The sequence below is a fragment of the Oncorhynchus keta genome, chromosome 14, assembly GCF_023373465.1.
Source record: "Oncorhynchus keta strain PuntledgeMale-10-30-2019 chromosome 14, Oket_V2, whole genome shotgun sequence".
NCBI classification, from domain to species: Eukaryota; Metazoa; Chordata; class Actinopteri; order Salmoniformes; family Salmonidae; genus Oncorhynchus; species Oncorhynchus keta.
Genome location: NC_068434.1, coordinates 55,907,514 through 55,926,076, shown reverse-complemented (window position 1 = coordinate 55,926,076; position 18,563 = coordinate 55,907,514). Strand labels below are relative to the sequence as shown.

General features: G+C 43.4%; 3 protein-coding genes across 7 annotated transcripts in view; all 3 read right to left on the bottom strand.

Moving 5' to 3' along the window:
- Positions 1 to 18,563, bottom strand: part of LOC127907315 (uncharacterized) — a 340,804-nt gene that overhangs the window by 102,030 nt on the left and 220,211 nt on the right. The gene's annotated exons all lie outside the window — the stretch shown is intronic.
- The window catches only part of brsk2b (BR serine/threonine kinase 2b), a 182,187-nt gene continuing 164,984 nt past the window's right edge, over positions 1,361 to 18,563 (bottom strand). For 4 of the 5 annotated variants that reach the window (XM_052461931.1, XM_052461934.1, XM_052461932.1 and 1 more), the window contains 3 exons: positions 13,688 to 13,868; positions 12,733 to 12,822; positions 1,361 to 2,467 (listed from right to left, as the gene is read on the bottom strand). In XM_052461931.1, the coding sequence (XP_052317891.1) occupies positions 2,259 to 2,467; positions 12,733 to 12,822; positions 13,688 to 13,868 (480 nt within the window). In that variant the 3' untranslated portion in view covers positions 1,361 to 2,258. The remainder of the gene's footprint in view (positions 2,468 to 12,732; positions 12,823 to 13,687; positions 13,869 to 18,563) is intronic. The other variant, XM_052461933.1, reaches the window with a different exon arrangement.
- Positions 2,467 to 11,351, bottom strand: LOC127907314 (probable serine/threonine-protein kinase nek3). Its single transcript, XM_052461939.1, has 2 exons — positions 6,872 to 11,351; positions 2,467 to 6,742 (listed from the first exon to the last, which is right to left on the bottom strand). The coding sequence occupies exon 1, from the start codon at positions 11,159 to 11,161 to the stop codon at positions 10,220 to 10,222; it is 942 nt and encodes a 313-aa protein (XP_052317899.1). The 5' UTR covers positions 11,162 to 11,351; the 3' UTR covers positions 2,467 to 6,742; positions 6,872 to 10,219.

The window sequence follows — 18,563 nt, the reverse complement described above, 5'->3', positions numbered from 1 at the left end:
AGAAAGAAAGAAAGAAAGAAAGAAAGAAAGAAAGAAAGAAAGAGAGAACGAAAGAGAGAAAGAAAGAACGAAAGAACGAAAGAAAGAAAGAAAGAAAGAAAGAAAGAAAGAAAGAAAGAAAGAAAGAAAGAAAGAAAGAAAGAAGAGAGAACGAAAGAACGAAAGAAAGAAAGAAAGAAAGAAAGAAAGAAAGAAAGAAAGAAAGAAAGAAAGAAAGAAAGAAGAGACTAAAAGAAAGAAAGAAGAGACTAAAAGAAAGAAAGAAAGAAAGAAAGAAAGAAAGAACGAAAGAAAGAAAGTAAGAAAGAAAGAAGAAAGAAAGAAAGAAAGAAGAAAGAAAGAAAGGGGGGAAAGGGACAGAACAATTCCAACAACTACATGCAAAGAAAAGACACATGTTGGACATGCAAACGACATCACAAGGTAAAAGCTAAGAGTAGGAGTCCCCTTGGTTTTTTAAAAATAAGTTTGTCAACAAATTGTTTTGTATTTACAAGGCGAGTGGCTGGAGTGATGTCTCCGATGTCGTACACACACAACGAGAAGGAACGCACAATTATTATCAACAGAGGGCTCGTTCCTCTCAAAGAGACTAGTCTACATTCTTAAATTACCGTAAATCATTTTCCAAATGTATATATTACAAGCTTTCTCATCGATGAAAGAATGAATGTTCACAAAAACATTTAGAGAATGATCAACGATCAATAAATGAAACATGACAAAAACAATCCTTATAAGTTATCTAATACATTTTCTACATCGTTTATATAAATAAATAAATTAAAACAAACGTGACAAAAAAATACAATAAGGTACACAAATATACACAATAATTATGTCCACTATTGTCTGAATCCTGCAGATATTTCAAAGGAACATTAACAAAACAAAATGGAAGAAAATTAACCCCTGAAATGATTCACCCCTAAACATTTAATCGATAAAACACATCCAAAAAGTAGAAAACACAAGAAGATAGTGATAAGTTCTTAGCTAAACATAATGTCACAACTACACAAACGTTGTACATATGGGAACATACTGTAGTTAGTCTGTACAACAGAATAGATCATTCATTTGTGTACCCTCCCTCCCCATTGCCCACCCAAAGTCAATTAACTCAATTTCATTTCATTTACAGTAATGACACAGAGTCTGAATACGTCTAAAGTGTTAAAATCCTGTAGTTCACAAAGAAGGACTACATTAAAAAGAATTACAATCCAGCCAACGTTTAGCCAACGTTCAGCCAACGTCCATCCAACGTCCAAGAGTCGCGCCTCCTCTCTCCAACTTTCATAGGAGCCAGTGGTTCTACTTCCATGCGTCTTTGTGCACAAGTCTTTACATCCCCCCAGTGTGTGTGTGTGTGTGTGTGTGTGTGTGTGTGTGTGTGTGTGTGTGTGTGTGTGTGTGTGTGTGTGTGTGTGTGTGTGTGTGTGTGTGTGTAGGAGGATAGACAATGAGGAGAGAAAGGAGGGGAGGGGATGCGTGTAGTATAGGTTTGACAAACATCAGTCTTTTTAAGGCTTTTCTCCAACTCTTCGGGCTAATCTGTCTCTGGGTGTCTGTCATGATGAAGAGAGATTCTCTAGTACTCTACGGTTTAGTGTATTTGTGTGTGCGGGTGGAAAGCAGGAGGGGGTGCATGGGGAGGAGGGGGACAGCAGTGTGAAGTATGTGAAGTCTTTCTCTTGTCCTCCGTCTCTGGCTCATATACTCCCGTTGTTGACAAAGTGCCCCAGGTTGGGACACACACACTGTCCTCCATCTTGTTTCTCTAATAGGTTTTAGTGATGATCCCTGGTGGTAGAGACAAGGTCAAGCCATCATCACAGAGCAGACACATACACACTAACACACATCCCACGGCGTGGGAAAGGGACGAGAGGGTAGATGAACAGAAAAGGAACATGGCTACATGTGGTACTTATATCGTCAAATACTGATCAACGATCGATTGCTAAACTCAAAGAGTAGTCGTTCCATGATTATACAGTACAAAAGTTTCTCTCTGTGATAATCAAAAGTAGATTTTTCTCGAGACAAACACACTAAGCCTACTGACTAAAGCAAAGAAAGCAGCATCTCTCATTTCATTTGTCATCTCTCACACACTCTCGTGGGTTTTGTATTGGGCTTTGAATGACCTGATAACAGGTGGTTATTCTCTAGTCATGCAACAGAGAGCTAGCTACTTCTCTCCGGTCTTAAGGTTGTTCCCCAGTCCGGCTGGTGGCGGCCATCTTTGTTTGTTAGTCTTTGCCCAGAAGCGGGGGGCATTTAGAGTCAGTGGGCTGAGTGGGTGGGGGACATGGCTCGTTTCGCCTGCTGCCGGGGGCATGCTTGGCGGGGGCGGGGCTAGGTGTGCCGGGTGTGCCAGGGGGGTTGTGCGACGCCTGGCTGTTCTTCTCGTCTGAAAAAAGCTGTTTAATTACGTCAAAGAAGTTACTCAACGGGCTGCCTAGGTACAGAGATGGGAAGAAAAGAAAAAAAAGAGAGAGAGAGAACAAACAACGAATGAGCAATGGGGTTAACGTGAGGAGGAAGAGGAGAGGGTGACGATGAGGAAAGGCCTGGAGGTATTGTTCCAGGAGGTAACAAGGAGACTCGTTAAGCCACGTGGATGTTAAAAGAAGAGGATTTGATCATACGTGTTAGACTGTTGGTATATTCAGTACCAGTCAAAAGTTTGGACACAGCTCCTCATTCACAGATTTTTCTTTATTTGTACTATTTTCTACATTGTAGAATAATAGTGAAGACATCACAACTATGAAATAATACATATGGAATCATGTCGTCATGGTATACAGAAGATGGCCCTATTTGGTAAAAGACCAAGCCCATATTATGGCAAGAACAGCTCAAATAAGCAAAGAGAAATTACAGTCCAGCATTACTTTGAGACAAGAAGGTTAGTCAATCCGGAAAATGTCAAGAAGTTTCGACAAGTGCAGTCGCAAAAAAACATCCAGCGCTGTGATGACACTGGCTCTCATGAGGACCACCACAAGAAAAGGAAGAGCCAGAGTTACCTCTGCTACAGAGGATACCTTCTTTAGCGTTAACTACACCTCAGATTGCAGCCTAAATAAATGCAAAGGACATTAGACCGGTGGAAATATGTCCTTTGATCCAAATTTGATCCAAATGTGAGATTTTTGGTTCCAACTGCCATGTCTTTGTGAGTTGCAGAGTAGGTGAACAGATTATCTCTTCCCACTGTGAAGCATGGAGGAGGAGGTGTGATGGTATGTGGGTGCTTTGCTGGTGACACTGTCTGTGATTTATTTAGAATTCAAGGCACACTTAACCAGCATAGCTACCACAGCATTCTGCAGCGATACTCCATCCCATCAGGTTTGCGCTTAGTGGGACTATCATTTGTTTTTCAACAGGACACTGACCCAAAACACACCTCCAAGCTGTGCAAGGGCTATTTGACCAAGGAGAGTGATGGAGCGCTGCATCAGATGACCTGGTCTCCACAATCACTTGACCTCAACCCAATTGAGATGGTTTGGGATGAGTTGGACCGCAGAGTGAATGAAAAGCAGCCAACGAGTACTCAGCACATGTGGGAACTCCTTCAAGGCTGTTGGAAAAGCATTCCTCATGAAGCTGGTTTAGAGAATGCCAAGAATGTGCAAAGCTGTCATCAAGGCAAAGGGTGGCTACTTGTTTAACCCTTTTTTTGGGTTGGTCCTTCTGTAGCTCAGTTGGTAGAGCATGGCGCTTGTAACGCCAGGGTAGTGGGTTCGATTCCCGGGACCACCCATACGTAGAATGTATGCACACATGACTGTAAGTCGCTTTGGATAAAAGCGTCTGCTAAATGGCATATATTATTATATTATTATTATTATTATTTTTTAGTCACTACATGATTCCATATGTGTTATTTCATAGTTTTGAAGTAAAAAATAATAAAAACCCTAGAATGAGTAGGTGTGTCCAAACGTTTGACTGGTACTGTACGTTAATTATGTCTCTAGGCTGAGGTTATCGTGCATCAGTATTAAAGTGCTAAATTAGGAGACATAAGGTTGTAACAATAGTAATCCATTAAACAAAAATGTTGGGTTCATATAAGACCTGTGGGCTTTTGAGTCTCTGTTCTACCTGGTTTGGGTGAGAGTGGTGACATAGGAGGGCTAGCTTGAGCTCTGGAAGGGTAATGACTCAAATGACAGGGTTTGGGGCAGTGGTGTCCAAATCTACATCCTACTGAGTGTTGGTTTTTGTTCCAGCCCGGCTCTGACACTCCTGATTCAGCTCGTCAAGATTAGAAGAGGATTGGTAGAAATAGGAGTGGTAGAGCAGGGCTGTAACAAAAGACTGCACGCCCAATTGATCTCTTTCTGAAGAAAGGGGGGGGGGGGACGTGAGCAGCATTTCAGAGTACCACAAAACATAATGTCTTGCCTTCCAAGCTCCTGGTAACTATCCTAATCACCACAATAAAAGCATACCTTAGAATGAGTCCATACAGTGCTCACAGACAAACACATACAATATGAACAACATGCCATCATCACAGTAACATCACTCATCACACAACCAATTTCACTTTCAAGTAAGAGGAATTTTAGGGCCAGTTTCCTGGACACAGATTAAGCCTTGTCCTGGACTAAAAAGTATGCTCAATGGGGATCCTAATTTGGAAGTGCTTTTTAATCCAGTAACATGCTTAATCTGGGTCTGGGAAGCCAGCCCTTAGTGTTGCACTGAGAGTCAAACATAGACAGGTTTACTCCTAACTTTCTTGAAATCTATCAGTCTACCTGTCCTTTTAAAGTTAATAAGGTGGGTGTTTTTTTTTGGACCAAACACAGAATACTTACGCAATGTCATCTTGCTATCACTTACCATTGTTCTTGTGCTACATAGCCATTTGTTACTGATGGTCTACAGTGTGTTTCACTCATGGAATGGAAGGGAGGGGGAGTGGACATTAACATCAACACTAGTGTGCATCACAACACACACTGTGCCATGCAAAGGATTACACACACACACACACGCACACACACACACACACACACACACACACACACACACACACACACACACACACACACACACACACACACACACACACACACACACACACACACACACACACACACACACACACACACACGGAGAGCTGTGCATTAGTGACACCATAGTGCGTTGATGGTGAAGAGGTTAAGAGTCATCAGGTGTAGTGAGGGAGGCTCAGGCTAGTAGTTTACTGTTGGTCAACCAATCGAGTGAGTGTTTCATTAGGCAAACAGTGGGTATTTGATTAATTTAGTATTTTATTGTGATGACATATTCAGGGAAACAGTGAGTATTGTCTTAGTGGTTCTTACCACGCTTGGAGGGTTTGCTGGTTAGAGTGTCTGACCTCTGAGAGACATCTGGGAGCAGAGTACACAGTTACTCTCTAACACACCTCTACAGTGTCAGCTGGTATTTACAAATGAAGAATGGTATAAATCTTTGCAAACATTTAGCATTTATTTAGTCTGAAATGAATGCGCATGGGTCATTTTCTATGTGTACGAATTATGGCTGTTTACTTTAGGTGTGCTTTAAAATCTTTTCCATTTTTTTTTTCAAAACGTGATATCCAACACACTAGTTTTTCCCAAGATGCGCTATGTCATTGTCCAGGTGGATGAAATATTCTATATGGTTTTTGCAGATTGCTCTAAAGTGAGTACATTTTCTAATAATTTCCATTATAGTTGTCACTTTTTCCACATTTTGTTACGTTACAGCCTTATTCTAAAATGTATTAAATACATTTTTCCCTCATCAATCTACACACAATACCCCATAATGACAAAGTGAAAACAGGTTTTCAGACATTTTTGCAAATGTATTAAAAATAAAAAAAACAGACCCTTTGCTATGAGACTCCTGTTTCCAATGATCCAATGATCATCCTTAAGATGATTCTACAACTTGATTGGAGTCCACCTGTGGTAAATTCAACTGATTGGACATGATTTGGAAACACACACACCTGTCTATATAAGGTCCCACAGTTCAAAGTGCATGTCAGAGCAAAAACCTAGCCATGAGGTCAAAGGAATTGTCCATAGACCCCCGAGACAGGATTGTGTCGAGGCACAGATCTGGTGAAGGGTACCAAAACATTTCTGCAGCATTGAAGGTCCCCAAGAACACAGTGGCCTCCATCAATCTTAAATGGAAGAAGTTTGGAACCACCAAGACTCTTCCTAGAGCAATCGGAGGAGAAGGGCTTTGATCAGGGAGGTGACCAAGAACCCAATGGTCACTCTGACAGAACTCCAGAGTTCAGAGTGTTTCCTGCATAACGTTTATGCATACTGAACGCAAAAAGCTGTCTATTGTGGGACTACATCCTTACATTTCGACATGTCCATTAAAAGATCAGGCTCATCAGTAGGTACGATTACGCTAGTGGGCCATACGGAGAATGTCCAATCGCACCCCTCTCCATGCCATCCTGCTGTGGGGTTACCGGTCTAAATCTCTCCCGGTACTCATTGACTCTAGGGCCGTTGAGAGTTTTATGGACACTACCCTGGTGTCAGAGCTGGGAATCCCCACTCAACCACTCTCCATTCCCATAGACGTCAGAGCGCTGGATGGGCACTCTATTGTTAAAGTCAACCATAATACGGTTCCTATCAACCTGTGAGTGTCAGGTAACCACAGTGAGCTATGCAATTTCTGCTCATCGAGTCTCCTCAGGCACCTGTGGTTTTGGGGTTTTCATGACTCCAGAGGCACAATCTGCTTATCGACTGGACTGTTGATTCTATCAAGGTTCGGAGCCTGTTCTGCCATACTCATTGCCTGATGTCGGCGCAGCCTGCCCCGGTACATCTCCCGGCAAGCTTGGGGGAAGCCTCGGACCTCTCCGCCGTTCCCGCAGAGTACCAGTTCCTTCGGGAGGTTTTAAACAAGGCCCGTGCCACATCAATTCCTCCGCAAATACCCTACGACCGCGCAATCAACCTTCGCCCGGTTACTACACCACCTCGGGTGCGGCTTTATTCCGTGTCGGGTCCGAAGACCAAGACGATGGAAAGGTACATTGAGGACTCCCTGGCTGCAGGGTGTATCTGTCCTTCTGCCTCCCCCTGCCCGTTTTTCGCCTGAATGACATCATGGTTAAAAACCGTTACCCGCTACCACTCTTCACCTTGGCTTTCGAGCCTCTCCAGGGGGCTGCGATTTTCTCTAAGTTGGACCTTCGAAACGCCTACTATCTGGTGCGGATACAGGAAGGAGACGAGTGGAAAACAGCCTTTAACATTTCTAGCGGGCACTACGAATACCTGGTGATGCCCTTTAGACTGACCAACGCCCCTGCAGTGTTCCAGGCCCTGGTTAATGACGTTCTCTGTGACATTGTTGAACCAGTTCGTGTTCGTCTATGCTGATGACATACTAGTTTTTAACCGGCTCAGCTCAAGAACATGTCCTCCACGTCTGACAAGTCCTCCGGCGTCTTCTGGAGAACCAGGACTTTGTTAAAGCTGAGAAATGCGAATTCCATCACTACACTATCTCCTTCCTAGGATACATCATTGCTGCAGGTAACATACAAATGGATCCTGGCAAGGTGAGAGCGGTGGTGGATTGGCCTCAAACCACATCCAGAGTGCAGCTGCAACTCTTCCTGGGGTTTGTTCATTTCTCCTGCAGTGTCATCCGGGGTTACAGCACCCTGGCTTCCCCCCTCTCTGCACTCACCTCTTTCATTTGTATGATCTCCAGATGCTGACCGGGCGTTTCTGGATCTGAAGCACCGTTTTACCACAGCCCCCATCCTAATCCATCCGGACCCGTCCTGTCAGTTCATGGTGGAGGTTGACGCCTCGGACATCGTAGTGGGGACCATCCTGTCCCAGCATTCTGTACAGGACCAAAAGCTGCATCCCTGCACTTCCTCTCCCATCGTCTCAATTCCGCTGAGAGGAAATATGACGTGGGAAATCGAGAATTACTCGCGGTGAAGATGGCGTTGGGGGAGTGGAGGCACTGGTTAGAAGGGGCAGAACATCCATTGGTTGTGTGGACTGATCACAAGAACCTGGAAAATCTCCACACCGCCAAGCGCCTCAACTATAGGCAAGCTTGATGGGCCCTGCTATTCACTCTGTTCAACTTTACCATCTCCTACCGCCCCGGGTCCAAGAATGTGAAGCCGGATGCGCTCTCACATCTCTATAGCCCGGTTGCTACACCGTCAGACCCCGAGACCATCCTCCTTATCTCTGCACTCATCTGGGGTATAGAGAACCAGGTCTGTGAGGCGCAGCGTTCCCAGCCATTTGCCTGCAACCTGCCGTGTAATAAACATCTGAGATTCAAACTATCTGTCTCCTGTGTCTGCATCTGGCTCTTATCCTGAGTCGTGTTGTGTAGTGTCATACCCAAGAAGACTCAAGGCTGTAATCGCTGCCAAAAGCACTTCAACAAAGTGCAAATTTGTCAACATTTCTAAAAAAAAACATTTTGCTTTGTCATTATGGGGTATTGTATGTATATTAATGAAGGGGGAAAAATATTTAATCAATTTTGGAATAAGGCTGTAACATAACAAAATGTGGAAAAGTCATGGGGTCTGAATACTTTTTGAATATAACAGTTCAAAACCCAATCTGAATAGTTTTTATTTTGGAGTTCTGTGTTTTTGGGGTGGATATATAGCGTTTTACTGCAAAACATGATTATTTGTCTAAAATAAATACATTTTCTCAAATAAAATTAACCTAGCAATATTTTCAACAAAATAATGTATTTGTTTCACTAGCCCATGTCATGGTAAAATACAAATAACAGCTCTATCTCTTTCACAAAGATGTGTTTTAATTCATGTCAATTCACCAACATTTCAGAAAATGTACATATTGCTTTTTTGGAATCAAAACCCATCGAATGGAAAGTCGTAATCTTACTTTGCGTGGATGTTTAAAAGTCTGTGCATTTCAAAGGGGGAGGTTGGGTGTCTATCTCCATTGCTTCTCTTCAGACTTTCTGTTTCTCTCCGTCTCTACCCGTCTGTCAGTCTGTCTCTATAGCTAGGTCTCTGACTCTCCGTATATAACTCTTCCTCGTTCTCCATCGATCTCTTATCTATAAGGTCAATTAGCTGAGTAGGGTGAAAGCTAATGGGAGATTAGAAGTATTCTACTTGGGACGGGGGGCACTCTCTCATAGTACAAAAGGACGAGAAAAAGTATTTGCGCAAACACACACACGCACCCACACGTTTGCATGCATGCATGCACACACACACACACACACACACACACACACACACACACACACACACACACACACACACACACACACACACACACACACACACACACACACACACACACACACACACACACACACACACACACACACACACACACACACACACACACACACACCTGCCTTCCTTTTCCCCATGAAATATTCACACGTGCAAATGAAGTCAGAATTCATACAGTATGAGTGTCATCTGTAGTAGCTAATAGTACTCTTAAAACGTGGCACCGCATGCAAAGTCCCCTCTGGTCTCGGACACTGAAGGAGTGAGTGCAAACAGATTGCACAGATCTGTTTCAAATATTAGACTAGCGGTTGATTTCATATTAGTAAAGGTTGTGGTTTTTTGGGGCTAAAACACATGCCCTCAGTGTGTTTGTTGTCATGCGTGGCACACACTGTTCAGTATTAGTGTGTGATATCTAGCATTCGGTGCATGACTCCACCCCAGAGCCATAGACACACAGAGTTAGGCAAACTCCGTTTCAGTTTTAGAATTACCTAGGCAGCCATATTGGCACCAAAAAGTCCAAGACCATCACATGAATGGAATATTTGGAGCCGACATAGACTATCAGTTTCCAGACTCTGTGTAGAATGTCTATGGCTCTGGTTGAAACCCTTGCATTCCGCGCAGCGTGCCAGACCAGTCATTCAGTTATTTGAGTGATTCTCCGACAAGTGCAGTTAGATTGAAGCTGTGGATGATGACCAAAAGCAGGCTGGGATGGACTGACAGGTGAAAGAGGGTGAGAGGAAAAGAAGGAGACAGACATGGATAGAAAAGGGATAGAAAACACAGGACTAGATGGGTTGTGGTCAATTCCAGCTCAACTAATTCTGGAAAACAACTGAATTTCAGTTAATTATTTGGAAATCAACCACTATTTGAAATTATGTTTTTTCAATTCATTAATTGAATTTCAATGAATTCCCTGGAATATAGTAAAACCTTTTGACCCCAAACCTGAAAAAGGGACAAAGACATGGACAGATGACAAAGAAAAACTGAAAGAATGAGAAAGAAAGAAAGAAAGAAAGAAAGAAAGAAAGAAAGAAAGAAAAAGAGTGTGAGAGCAAAAGTGAAACATTTAAAGAGGGGTGGGGATGAGTTATTGATGGAGAAAGTGGTTGGGGTGTTGCATACAGTGAACAATTTAAAGAGAGATGGGGATGAGTTATTGATGGAGAAAGTGGTTGGGGTGTTGCATACAGTGAACAATTTAAAGAGAGATGGGGATGAGTTATTGATGGAGAAAGTGGTTGGCGTGTTGCATATAGTGAACAATTTAAAGAGAGATGGGGATGAGTTATTGATGGAGAAAGTGGTTGGGGTCTTGCATACAGTGAACAATTTAAAGAGAGATGGGGATGAGTTATTGATGGAGAAAGTGGTTGGGGTGTTGCATACAGTGAACAATTTAAAGAGGGGTGGGGATGAGTTATTGATGGAGAAAGTGGTTGGGGTGTTGCATACAGTGAACAATTTAAAGAGAGATGGGGATGAGTTATTGATGGAGAAAGTGGTTGGGGTGTTGCATACAGTGAACAATTTAAAGAGAGATGGGGATGAGTTATTGATGGAGAAAGTGGTTGGCGTGTTGCATATAGTGAACAATTTAAAGAGAGATGGGGATGAGTTATTGATGGAGAAAGTGGTTGGGGTCTTGCATACAGTGAACAATTTAAAGAGAGATGGGGATGAGTTATTGATGGAGAAAGTGGTTGGGGTCTTGCATACAGTGAACAATTTAAAGAGAGATGGGGATGAGTTATTGATGGAGAAAGTGGTTGCATACAGTGCCTGATAACAGTTCCCATCTGTGACAGGGTGAGTCATAGGCATTCAAAGTGCTAAGACTGCTAGCTGGTACGTGTGCTAAATGTGTGAACTAGAGAGTGGTCAAACCAGTGTAATTCACTCCTGGTCCAAGAAGCAGGTGTGTGTGTGTGTGTGTGTGTGTGTGTGTGTGTGTGTGTGTGTGTGTGTGTGTGTGTGTGTGTGTGTGTGTGTGTGTGTGTGTGTGTGTGTGTGTGTGTGTGTGTGTGTGTGTGTGTCAGGCCAGCTTGCTAGCATTAAAGGGAAATTAATTTTAAAATCCAACTTCATAATCAATATTTTCAGCACCCCCCTCTCCCTCTCAACATATGTGAAAATGGCATGTTTCTATGTTATGTAGTAAAAATATGCTATCACAAATTACATCATAAACCAATTAGTAGACAATTTGTAGAAAATGCCTACTCATAAATTTAATTTACCTTTATTTAACTAGGCAAGATCAGTTAAGAACAAATTCTTATTTTCAATGACGGCCTAGGAACAGTGGGTTAACTGCCTGTTCAGGGGCAGTTAACGACAGATTTGTATCTTGTCAGCTCAGGGGTTTGAACTTGCAACCTTCCGGTTACGAGGCCAACGCTCTAGGCTACGCTGCCACCCGAATAAATGGTTAAAATGCACACTGATGATTTAATTGGAAACACTTATCTTCCTCTATCTTTTTTTTTTTTTTACTACAAAACATAGAAACACCTACTTTTTATGTATGTTGATGTTGGGGTGGTGCTGCAGATGATGAATATGAAGTTTAACATTTTAGAAATATCCCTTTAACACACCTGTACACTTCCCCAAGGATTTGATGATGACTTGATTATTTGAGTCAGGTGTAAAGGACTAGACTAGGACACACACATTAGCCTGCACACACTCACGCTCTGGGCCCAGGAGTAAAGAAGATGGCTCTAGCCTTATTATATTCTATAGTATGTTCAATGTAATGTATGTAATACCATGTCTCACCAGCAGTGGGTGCTGTTATCAAGTGAAGAAACCCCAAGTTAATACAATACAGGCACATAAAAAAACAAGGACAAGTGAAGAACAGAACGTGACTCTGTCTTTCTTTTCTTCCATTCCTCCCTGTTCAACCCATATTCCTCTCACAATATCAAACTATATAATACATACATGTACTGAGCTAATGTGAGGGGGATAGTTTTGATGTGTTACATCATTTTGGTCCTTATTATCTATATGGGAAGGTGATACTGGACACAAGTTCAATAAACAACCTCTGAACCGAGAGCTGGTTGGAAAGTGTAAAAAGTTATAAGAAAACGTTAAATTAAATTCTGTGTGTGTAGGTCATGACTGAGCCCTGGTGTGTGAATGCAAGAAAGTCAGGAGAGAGTGTGAAGCCTCGAGGATACCAACGTTGTTGCTTTGTTGGTGCCGGGTGCGTCTGCCATGGTTTGGGCCATGCATGTGGAGATGCCTTGTGTCAAAGCGTGTGAGTCGAAGCCGACCTGTGACTGTGGCGTTGCCGTGAGCTACGGGGATGCCGAGAGAGGGGGGGTGGGGGTGGGGGTAGTGGAGGGGTGTAGGGGGGAGAGGGGAGGGTCTCTACTTACCAGAGATCTGCTGGACCCCGGGCTGGTCATGTGAGCTCATCAGTTGAGCCTGAATGGTCTCAACCACACGCTTGAAACGGCGGCTGGGACCTGGTGAGAGAGGGGGAGAGAAAAAATGAGGGATGTTGAGAGTGAGGAAGGAGAGAGAGAGAGTATGAGGAAAGAGATAGAGAGGAGGTGGGGGAAGGGAGGGAGAGAGAAACAGAGAGAAACAGAGAAAAACTGTCCTAGAACTTGATTGACTGAAAAATAAGAAAGGCTTTTGAAAAGAACCCGAATGATTGACAGAAAATAAGCTTGTGATGTTGAAACACACGATGTCACACCAGTAGGACGCAAAGAGTGTCAATGTTATGAAAACAAACGACATCCTTTCCATTCGGCTTTTCTCACTATAGCCTCAACGAAGCTTCAATTTCAATTCAAGAGCATGCAAATCTCAAAGGAATTCAGCTGAATTAAATGAGAGTCTGTTCAACATCAATTGAACATAAGTTATCCACATGGGAATAAGCAGACAAACTGCAGAGACAACACGGAATATTTGGCTGGAGATGATGCTCCGGTGTCATTGTCCTTCGTGACTCAGCAGGGACTAAAGGGCAGTGTGATCGTGGTGGGGGAAAGGGCTCTGTTTCTCTGTCCTCCTTCTCACCTGACTTCCGTGTAATGGGGCTTGCATCAGCTGGTGTATGTGCTTGGGCACCTGTGTACATATTCAGGAAGTGTCTGTGTGTACACAGTGTTTGTGTGTGTGTATGTTAATGTGTGTGTGTGTGTGTGTGTGTGTGTGTGTGTGTGTGTGTGTGTGTGTGTGTGTGTGTGTGTGTGTGTGTGTGTGTGTGTGTGTGTGTGTGTGTGCGTGTGCGTGCGTGCGTGCGTGCGTGCGTGCGTGTGTGTGTGTGTGTGCACACGCATGTGCTTGCCTAGCTGCCTGCCTTTCTGTGTGTGTTACCTGAGAGCAGGGTGAAGGTGACCGAATAGATGCCGTTCTCTTTGGTGGCGGCGGTGCTCTCTGTATAGGTGATGTCCACCTGGAACTTGACCGGCTTCTGAAACACTGTAGGGCCGGCTGTGGACTTATACTCCGCCCGGAAACTTGTCTGACTGATCACACTGTGGCTCAGACTGGGGATCTATATGAGAGAGAGGAGGAGGGAGGGAGAGAGGTGGGGAAAGGTGGGAAGCAGGAGGTAGGGAAGCAGAGGGAGAGAGATGGGGAAAGGGAGGTGGAGGGTGGGAAAGAGAGAGCGAAAACAAAGAGAGAAAAGAATCTGTTTCAACACAGAGACCATGTGTGACTAGCGAGAGAAACAATATGTACAGTGCCTTGCAAAAGTATTCATCCCACTTGGCGTTGTACCTATTTTGTTGCATTTAAATAGATTTTTATTTGGATTTCATGGAACGGACATACACAAAATAGTCCAAATTGGTGAAGTGAAAAAAATATATAACTTGTTTAAAAAAGAAAAAAAAAAGAAAAAGGAAAGTGGTCCGTGCCTATGTATTCACCTATGTATTCACCTATGTATTCACCTATGTATTCACCTATGTATTCACCCCCATTGAAATGAAGCCCCTAAATTAGATCTGGTGCAACCAAATACCTTCAGAAGTCACATAATTAGTTAAATAAAGTCCACCTGTGTGGAATCTAAGTGTCACATGATCGGTCACATGATCTCGGGATATGTATACACCTGTTCTGAAAGGCCCCAGAGTCTGCAACACCACTAAGCAAGGGACACCATGAAACAAGCAGCACCATGAAGACCAAGGAGCTCTCCAAACAGGTCAGGGACAAAAAGTACAGAGAAGAAGTGGAGAAGTACAGATTTGGGTTATAAAAAAAATATCAGAAACTTTTAACATCCCACGGAGCACCATTAAATCCATTATTAAAAAATGGAAAGTATATGGCACCACAACAAACCTGCCAAGGGAGAGCCACGCACCAAAACTCACGGACCAGGCAATAAGGGCATTAATCAGAGAGGCAACAAAGACACCAAAGATAAGCCTGAAAGAGATGCAAAGCTCCAAAGCGGAGATTGGAGTATCTGTCCATAGGACCACTTTAAGCCGTACTCTCTACAGAGCTGGGCTTTATGGAGGTGGCCAGAAAGAAAGCCATAGCTTAAAGAAAAAAAATAAGCAAACACGTTTGGTGTTCGCCAAAAGGCATGTGGGAGACTTCCCAAACATATGGAAGAAGGTACTCTGGTCAGATGAGAATAAAATTGGGCTTTTTGGCCATCAAAGAAAACGCTGTGTGGCGAAAACCCAACACCTCTCATCACCCCGAGAACACCATTCCCACAGTGAAGCATGGTGATGGCAGCATCATGCTTTGGGGATGTTTTTCAGTGACAGCGACTGGGAAACTGGTCAGAATTGAAGGAATGATGGATTGCACTAAATACAGGGAAATTCTTGAGGGAAACCTGCTTCAGTCTTCCAGAGATTTGAGACTGGGACGGAGGTTCACCTTCCAACAGGACAATGACCCTAAGCATACTACTAAAGCAACACTCAAGTGGTTTAAGGGGAAACATTTAAATGTCTTGGAATGGCCCAGTCAAAGCCCAGACCTCAATCCTATTGAGAATCTGTGGTATGACTTAAAGATTGCTGTACACCCACGGAACCCATCCAATTTGAAGGAGCTAGAGCAGGTTTGTCTTGAAGTATGGGCAAAAATCCCAGTGGCTAGATGTGCCAAGCTTATAAAGACATACCGCAAGAGACGTGCAGCTGTAATTGCTGCAAAAGGTGAATCTACAATGTATTGACTTTGGGGGGGTGAATAGTTATGCACGCTCAAGTTTTTTTTTGTTTTTGTGTGTCTTATTTCTTGTTTGTTTCACAAGAAAAAAAATGTGCATCTTCAAAGTGGTAGGCATGTTGTGTAAATCAAATGATACAAATCCCCCCCAAAATCTATTTTAATTCCAGGTCGTATGGCAACAAAATAGGTAAAATGCGTGAATACTTTCGCAAGCCACTATATATGCGCTAAAATACAGAGAAAACGCGAGACAAAGAGAGACAAGACAAGACAGGAAGAGACAACACTGGATCTGTTACACTACAGCACAGCACTGTTAGGGACCATCAAACTCTGAGTCAATTACAATAGACAGCGGGTCACACAGCAACAACACAGTGTTGGGCTACAGAGACTAGGGTGCCTTTGAAAATACACAAAAACAAACCTGCTGGGAAATATTGCAGATAATGGGAGATAATTGGCAAGGTTTTGGGTTAATGCAAGCCAACTACTGTAGTGTACAATGATGGTTGTCTCATGACAGTGTCAGTGTCAAAGTCCGTTTCCATCCGTTGTCGTGACTGTTTGGACGCTGTGGTTTACCATTATAATGACACAGCTATGCACAGCATGGCCAAGAACAACTTAAGAAGACTCAATCAAGTCCTTTCCTTGGCTCTCTTTAATGTCAGAAACCAAACTGCTGTGCACCAATCATATGCAGACTACAAAACGCAGGCTGCTGTTCGCTGATTACACAATGACACTGACCTTCACTGGGAAAGCAGCAGAGGGAAATGCAGGCAGTAGCACTGACAAAAAGTTGCTCTAAATCGAAAGATAAATCACAGTTGCTTTATAGTGAATTTATCCACTTCACCTCATGGACGAACCAATGAACATATCCATCACTTGTGTGCTAGCTCTTGTGTGCTAGCTCAATGTTTGAAGACCAGGATTTCTTTTATATAATTCCATACAATAACAAGTCAGATAGCATCATGGCGCCAGAGGAGATGCCTGCTGTTTTACCTACCATCCCCTAACCAATTGTGCTATTGTGTGTTTTTCGCGTTATTTCTACCTTATTTTGAACATAATGTTTCTGCCACTCTGTCTTATGATCGAAAAGAGCTTCTAGATATCAGGACAGAGATTACTCTCTGAGTATTCCTCCAGTACGAATTCGTACTGGAGGAATACTTTTTCTTCAACGAATCGGACGGGAAGAATTTACTTCAGACGCCCGACAAGGCCCTTATCCCTGTCATTCTCTGGAGAAAGAGACAGAGATATTGGGGGCGAAGGTCTGGGTTCCTTGTAAAGGATCCGACGGCGAGTGGGTAATCTACCTTTACCATCGGTCCTATTAGCCAATGTACAAGCAATGGGATGTAAAATAGATGAACTACAATCACGTATATCCTACCAAGGAGACATTAAAAACTGTAATATCTTATGTTTCACTGAGTCATGGCTGAATGACGACATGAATAACATACACCTGGCGGGTTTTAAGCTTTTTCTCTGCAGGATAGAACAACGGCTTCTGGTAAGACAAGGGGTGGGGGTCTGTGTATATTTGTAAACAACAGTTAGTGCACGAAATCTAAGGAAGTCTCAAAGTTTCGCTCACCTGTGGTAGAGTATTTCATGATAAGCTGTAGACCACACTATATACCAAGAGAGTTTTCATCTATATTCTTTGTAGCTGTCTATTTACCACCACAAACCGATGCTGGCACTAAGACCTCCATCAATGAGCTGTATACGGCCATAAGTAAACAGGAAAACGCTCATCCAGAGGCGACGCTCCTAGTGTCCGGGGACTTTAATGCAGGGAACCTTAAATCCATTTTACCTAATTTCTACCAGAATGTTAAATGTGCAACCAGAGGGAAAAAAACTCTAGATCACCTATACTCCACACACAGAGACGTGACAAAGCTCTCACTCGCCCTCCATTTGGCAAATTTGACCATAATTATATTCCCCTGATTCCTGCTTACAAGCTAAAACTAAAGCAGGAAGCAACAGTGATTTGGTCAGTAAGAAAGTGGTCAGATGAAGCAGATGCTAAGCTACAGGACTTTGCTTGCACAGACGGGAATATGTTCCAGGATTCTTCCGATGGCATTGAGGAGTACACCACATCAGTCACTGGCTTCATCAATAAGTGTATCGATGAAGTCGTCCCCACAGTGACCGTACATACCCCATCCAGAAGCTATGGATTACAGGCAACATTCGCACTGATCTAAAGGGTAGAGCTGCCGTTTTCAAGGAGCGAGACTCTAACCCGGAAGAGTACAAGAAATCCAGCTATTCCCTCCAACGAACCATCAAACAGGCAAAGCGTCAATACAGGACAAAGGTTGAATTGTACTACACCGGCTCCGACGCTCGTCGATTGTGGCAGGGCTTGCAAATTATTACAGACTACAAAGGGAAGCAAAGCCGCGAGTAGCCCAGTGACACAAGCCTACCAGACGAGCTAAATTACTTCTATGCTCGCTTCGAGGCAAGTAACAAATAAACATGCATGAGAGCATCAGCTGTTCTGGATGACTGTGTGCTCACGCTCTCCGTATCCACCTTTAAACAGGGCAACATTCAAAAGGCTGCAGGGCCAGACGGATTACCAGGACGTGTACTGCCAGCATGCGCTGACCAACTAGCAAGTGTCTTCACTGACATTTTCAACCTGTCCCTGACTGAGCCTGTAATACCAACATGTTTCAAGGAGACCACCATAGTCCCTGTGCCCAAGAACACCAAGGTAACCTGCCTAAGTGACTACCGACCCGTAGTACTCACGGCTGTATCCATGAATTGCATTGAAAGGTTGGTCATGGCTGACATCAACACCATTATCCAAGAAACCCTAGACGCACTGCAATTTGCATATCGCCCAAACAGATCCACAGATGACGCAATCTCCATTGCACTTAACACTGCCCTTTCCCACCTGGACAAAAGGAACACCTATGCGAGAATGCTATTCATTGACTACAGCTCAGCTTTCAACACCATAGTGCCCTCAAAGTTAATCACTAAG